Below are 6,293 nucleotides of genomic sequence, written 5' to 3' on the forward strand. Positions count from 1 at the left end.
GAAATCCTAGCTTATAGATCAATAGGCTTTATCAAAATCTATATTCACAGAATGCAGCTTTGGCCATTGTCTAAAGCCTCTCTCTCTCTCTCTCTCTCTCTCTCTCTCTCTCTCTCTCTCTCTCTCTCTCTCTCTGTGGCCCACGTGCATGTGTGCACTGCACAAATTCAAAAAAAAAATCATGAAAATGAGTTACAAATTTGACTTCTATACTATAACAAATAACTCAAGGACAGCTTCTGACTACCTAAAATAGCTTATACGTTTAGAGAGAACCAGCTGTGTATCTGCTACTGAAAATCACACGAGATCCTTTATGAAAGTCAGCTACAGTCTACTTGAAAATTATGACAAATGAATCCAGTTCTGTTTCCAAATATTCTGACCACCTAAAATAGCTTATACATTCAGAGAGACCCAGCTGTGTATCTGCTGCATGAAATCACACAAGATAATCACAAAAGACAGCTACTGTTTACTTAAAAATTATTGCAAATGAATCAAATTCTGTTTCGAAATACCTAAAAAGATTTATAGATTTAGACAGACCTTCAGGAGCCAGACTGCACACAGCAGGACGAAGAGCAAGTCATGCTACCTCAACAGGTAGATCTTAACAAGTATTTACATCAGCTTCCACTTTCAAACATAAGACATATACATGCACACATTATGCTTATGCCAACTTTCACTTCCCCTCCTACATCCACACTTGCCAATATATCATGCTATAAGAACTCAATGCTGCTGAGACATTAAACTTATTCAAGTGAGAATACAACCAGCAAACTCTAATTTCAGTGCTCAAAGAGACACCCATTAACTGCACTAAGGAACCATATATTAGAAAATGACTCTAAAGATGTGCCATCGGTTAACACGATCCAGGTATCAAAGAAACATACAAGATAACCGGAGAGGAAAAGATTAATTACTCAAGTTTACTCATAATTATGAAGTCCAGGAAAAAAGCCAATCATGGAAGCCCCTTGCAAAACGAATGTCTTCCATAGCTACTGACCAAGCTTGGCTTTGGCCTTCTGCCACAACCGATCTAGAGCACTGTCTGCATCACCCTGCATATTACAAAGAAAATGAGCTTAATTTCTTATTTCTACAAGACAATAAAAAGCAATACATGCTTCAATCAACAGTTGTAGGCAGAAAGTACTTTCAAATTGTAGACCGTAGTACAAACAAAAAGACTGTCCTATAAGGGGTTTCGGGCATGGGCTGGCTTACAACCTCTAAGCAATGAGTTCTGTGAAAGAGATCACTTAGAAAAGTGTGACACAAAGTGTGAATCAGAATACATGACCCAATGACTAAGGTTGACAGGAAAATCTTATTAGTGAGACACTGATGGCTGGCTTCAATCTGGCAAGATAGAACATAACCCTTTAACCAAGCAAGCTGAGAAACCAAGGAGTATTCCAACTAAACAGGAATTTGATAGAGGGTCAGCTTGGGATTCTGCACTGTGATAAATATGACTAGCATCAGCATCTACAACTCATCCAATGTGAGCTGCAACTTAGGGAAAACTCAAACAAAGGATTTTCCTCAATAGCCCAGAGCCAAGAAAGAGGCTAGTCAGCTATAGGCTGGTACTCTCATTCAAAAATGTTTGTACACATACAACTGCATCCGTGCAGTCTACATCTATGATGATTACGTTAGCAGCTTGTTCCAAGGATCATGTCGGTACTATACCATGCAATGGACGTGGTAAGGCTCCATAACCATAAGAAGAGCAAGGAGGAACGAAGTCAAAAATTGGTCAACAGACTACAGGCACCATCCACATTATTTGGGCATGCTTCTTTCAGTTGCTAGCTGATTTTCACCCAAGAGGAACCATAAGCATACAAAAGAATTAGCCATGAGGATCTCAGCAAGAGTACATCTTGCAACCCCAAAAACAGTTTTCTCACGACAAATAATGTGCAACAAAAGAACCGGAAAGATCACAACCACGCACATCAACCACTATCACAGAAACCCACAGAGAGAACGCAACCAATCAATTTAAAAGCCGGCTCAGACAAAGATGTACTACACCACATTCTTCGAATACTTCCCAATCATCTAGATTTTTAATAACCGAGGGGTAACAGCACGAATAGAGCACCAGAAGGTAGCAAGCCAGCAAAGCGTGCAAGCACAAAACATGGAAAACGAGCTTTCATAATAGTGCGAGCTTTCATAATAGTGCAAACTTTGTATCCGTACCTGTGCTCTAACAAAGCCACTGAGGGCAAAAGTTGTGAATTGCCCTGTGTAAACACCATTCTCGTCGAGGTGACCAACATTCAGCTGCACTGACGCATGGTCCTTGGCGGTGATCAGCCTGTTCGTTGAGGAGCTGAAAGAAAACACTCGCTCAGGAGACATGCGAAAAGAAAACACTTTGGCACAGAGGACGCAGCAGCAAACGGCAAGAATAACCCTGGAAAACATGCTCTGCTACATTATCCATAGCAAGCCCACACAAATGCAGGCAAATTGCAGAGACAGTTCCGCAATCAGATCCACAATACAGTCTTCCAGGATTCAGGACCCGCTGATTCATAACTGAGCGATTCAACTTTTCCAACGGCCACGCAACAAGTGGAATTTACACAAAACTGGAAACCCTGCCATCTTTTACCTCGACATACGGTGGCACCACCAGGAAAACAAAACGCGGTACAGAGAGACAGAGACAGGGATAGTGATAGGGACAGAGGCTTGCCATTTCCGTGGGATGTACAGGTCGACATTCTGGCCCTCCTCGTTCTGCATGATGATTGATTGACAGAAGCGCCCTTATGCTCCTCCCCTCTTCTTCGCCTTCGTCTTCGTCTGCTTCCTTCGCTTGTTTCTGCGTATCTTCGCCAGAGGCGTAACCCTAAGTTTTAAGGCCGTTTTATATCGCTGGTCAACATAGGACTCCGAAAAATGGCCTTGACACTCTTTTAGACGGGACCAAATATTATTTTATGAATAAATAATAGCGAAGTAATTAACTACTATTTTAGCTAAATCCTTCCCATCTAATTTACTAAACCTACAAAATACATAAGATACATTCAAAGACCATCCAGCTTTGTATACAGCAATAAAATTGCAGTCGACCTCCAATAGTACTTACTTTATGATGAGGAAGCAATACAACTATGGACTGGAGATAGCCCAAAAACCACAACCAACCGCTATATTCATTTGGTTACTTAGCACAATTCAACTATTTTACTAGACAAGTGGCGAGTGCAAAACTGCAAATTTGTTCACTTTGGCACCCAACCTCCCTCAAACCATGAACAATCGATTATGTCTACTTTCTGCCCCCATGTGCACCAAAGTTGGTTGGTTGACCCTTATGTTTTTAAACCATGGTAAGTTTGTGTTGTACCTCGTGCGAGGTATATGAAAAAGCCACTAGGATGCATATGATATTTAGCCCCATCCGTCTAACTTTATGACTCTATCCATGCAGCCCAAGAATATTAAAATACAACTATCCCTACTTTGCTCCTAAAATCCCAAATGAGGAAGGATATACCACCATACTGCAAATGAGATATACCTATCCCAATACAAATGCCCAAGGGATTCCATGTAGTGCTATCCAAAACCTTGCACCAATCGCTAATGATGGTCATACTAAGCCCATTGTACTTAATTACCTTCATGACTTGAGTTGTGATTTTCATTCTCTTCATTTACAATTTCCGCCATCATTTGTGCCCAACGCACCTCTTAGTCCAGCATCCTTTGAGAAGCTCTCCTCTCCATTTTATTGTTTCTTAAGACTAAACAACTACATGCCCCTAGGAAAATCCAATCTTTCAGGAGGCATTTCAATGCAATAGGCACAAGGTATTTGTCATTGCCTTGCTTGCCCAAAGAAAATTACCATCATTGTGTTCTATGTTTTCTGTATCCCTACATTCCATGTTAATAGAGGCAAGTAGGATTTAATTGTTGGATGGATGAAGAGCTTCGATATTTTGAGCTTCACATGCAATGGCCATGCCGCAAAACTCCATGTACTTATTTTTTCTAAATTCTCTCCAAGACCCATTTGGTTTTCACATACTCGCTTCCCCCAATCCCCATGGGAAAGCCCATATACCTAAATATGGTGCACAGATCGGATGTTGTATGCGCGCATAGTGAATGTTGGAAGGTCCCCAAAAACAAAGAACTCTACAAACCTTCATAAAAAGTAAAAGAGATTTTGCACAACATGAGCCAAAAAGACAAATTCTCATTAGGCCCAATAGTTCTCCTTTTGGTGCACATGTCCTATTAGTTAAGAAGAAAATAATACCTATAGGATGTGCATTGACTATCGTGCCCTAAACAAAATCACTGTTAAGAATAGATATCTGATTCCTAGGGTAGACGACCTCATGGATAAACTATAAGAGGGCATTGTTTTTAGTAAGATAGATATCAAATCTGGATATCATCAAGTACGATTGGATACACCTAACATTTTTAAGACTACATTTAGAACTCAATTTGGTCATTATGAATTTCTTGTTATGCCTTCACTTTGACCAATGCACCAGTTACATTCTGTCATATGATGAATTGTATCAAATAAAATCATGTGTGCTTCCATCATCATGCAAAATAATCTTTTCTTGACCATGCACAAAACATTTCATTGTTACTAACGAATGAGGATTTGGCATACCTGGCAAAGTATCTGAAGCATCATTGATATCATCATCATCTTCAGTGAAGTCTGGCATATCTTCATGGTCCTCGTCATCAATTGCTCCCAAGTGATAGATTTGAATAGCTTGCTTCTTGGAGGACTCGCAGTTCGCTGCTAAGTGTCTAGGTCGATGACATTCATAGCAAACCATAGGCTTTGCTTTGGACACATTGTTGGTAAGGGCTGGAAATTTAGGTGTATTGGGATTTGGCTGGAGGGAAGGCTTAGGGTTTGAATTTGTATTTGATGGTAAAGCAGGAGGTCGAGAGTCCAAGGTTTATGGAAAGAAAAAGGAGCAAAGTAATTTTGATTGAATCTTCAAAAGATAGAATTGAATTGCTTTGTACCAAAGTTACCATTAAGCGAAAATTGTTGCGATCGCTTTTCTCATCCACGAATTTTATCCTCCATATCATGCTCTAAAGAAATCGCAACCTCCAAAGTCTTTGGCTTAAACATATTCACTTCCGCATAGAAGTGACCAAGTAAACCGGAAATATACTTGCGTTTGTGGGTCGCCTTAGGAACATCTTCAAGCATTCGAAGTTGAAGTAAGGCGCTCCAAAAATGCTCAGTGTATTGCGGAATGGATTCACAATCTCTTTGTTGTAGGAGATCCCATTGTTTGATAGCTTTTTCATGAAATTGAGGTGGAAGGAAATTCTGCAAAAATTTCTTTTGAAATGCTTCCCAAGTAGAGGAACAATCAATACTTTTGCAGACAACAGCCCACCAAAATGATGCTTTGTCTGCTAGATGGTTAGTGACGCATTTAAGTTTATCTTTTTCAGCATATTGCTCTTCATGAAAATAGTCATCAAACGAACTAATGAAAGCAATAACAATTTTTCCATCACGTTGCCCATTAAAAGTACGAAATTTGAAATTTCTTTTAATTATCTTGGCCTCTTTCCTAAGAGCATGTGCATCGAGTGTCGCATCAATCATACGTCGAATAACAATCTTCAAGTTGCACTCCATCTTGATTGACAGTAGATTGTTGAAGTGTAGCCAATTGTGCTTGCAAATTTTGTCGTGCTCTTCGCTCTTCTTGAAGCTGCATCATGATTGAATCCAATTTCTGCTCCATAGTCGGCTCTGGCAAATCGCCTTCGCCCATAAAATCGTCCATATTATGATCCGACATCGTAGATTTGATGAAGATTCGTCACTTGTCTTCTAGTCACGTGCGAAGAAGATCACCACGAGCTTGCTTTGTTTATTTGTAGGCCTTTGCTTTTACGATCTTGCTTTTCTCGAGTATAACAATTGATAACGGTCTTCTTCCAAGTGAAAAAGTTTTTCGCATAAACTGTGCGTGACAATCTTCTTGCTGTGAATCAGCTCTACCAAGTTGTAGGTGGGAACAAGAGCTTGCTGGAACTTCAAAACTGGTTCGAGAATACCATAGTGCGAACAACCGCTAGATAGGAGATTAATAATTGACTTGAAGCCTTAGTTAAGCTTTAATAACTTTAAGCTTTAAATAAAAAGCTTAACCAATTCATGGATCAGCGACAAGACGGTGGTACATTTTTTATGGCGATGACTTTAGCGAGTACATGCCGTGTTACAAAATTGA

The 6,293-nt window shown here is 39.9% G+C and overlaps 1 protein-coding gene across 1 annotated transcript; it reads right to left on the minus strand.

Moving 5' to 3' along the window:
- Positions 1-819: 819 nt before the first annotated feature.
- Positions 820-2,898, minus strand: LOC148042068 (small ribosomal subunit protein eS21). Its single transcript, XM_087685206.1, has 3 exons — positions 2,735-2,898; positions 2,233-2,365; positions 820-1,076 (listed from the first exon to the last, which is right to left on the minus strand). The coding sequence occupies exons 1-3, from the start codon at positions 2,782-2,784 to the stop codon at positions 1,014-1,016; spliced, it is 246 nt and encodes an 81-aa protein (XP_087541332.1). The 5' UTR covers positions 2,785-2,898; the 3' UTR covers positions 820-1,013.
- Positions 2,899-6,293: the final 3,395 nt, after the last annotated feature.

This window comes from Lygodium microphyllum, chromosome 1, assembly GCF_053477565.2.
Source record: "Lygodium microphyllum isolate KBCC chromosome 1, Lygodium_microphyllum_v1.1.10, whole genome shotgun sequence".
Taxonomy (NCBI): Eukaryota; Viridiplantae; Streptophyta; class Polypodiopsida; order Schizaeales; family Lygodiaceae; genus Lygodium; species Lygodium microphyllum.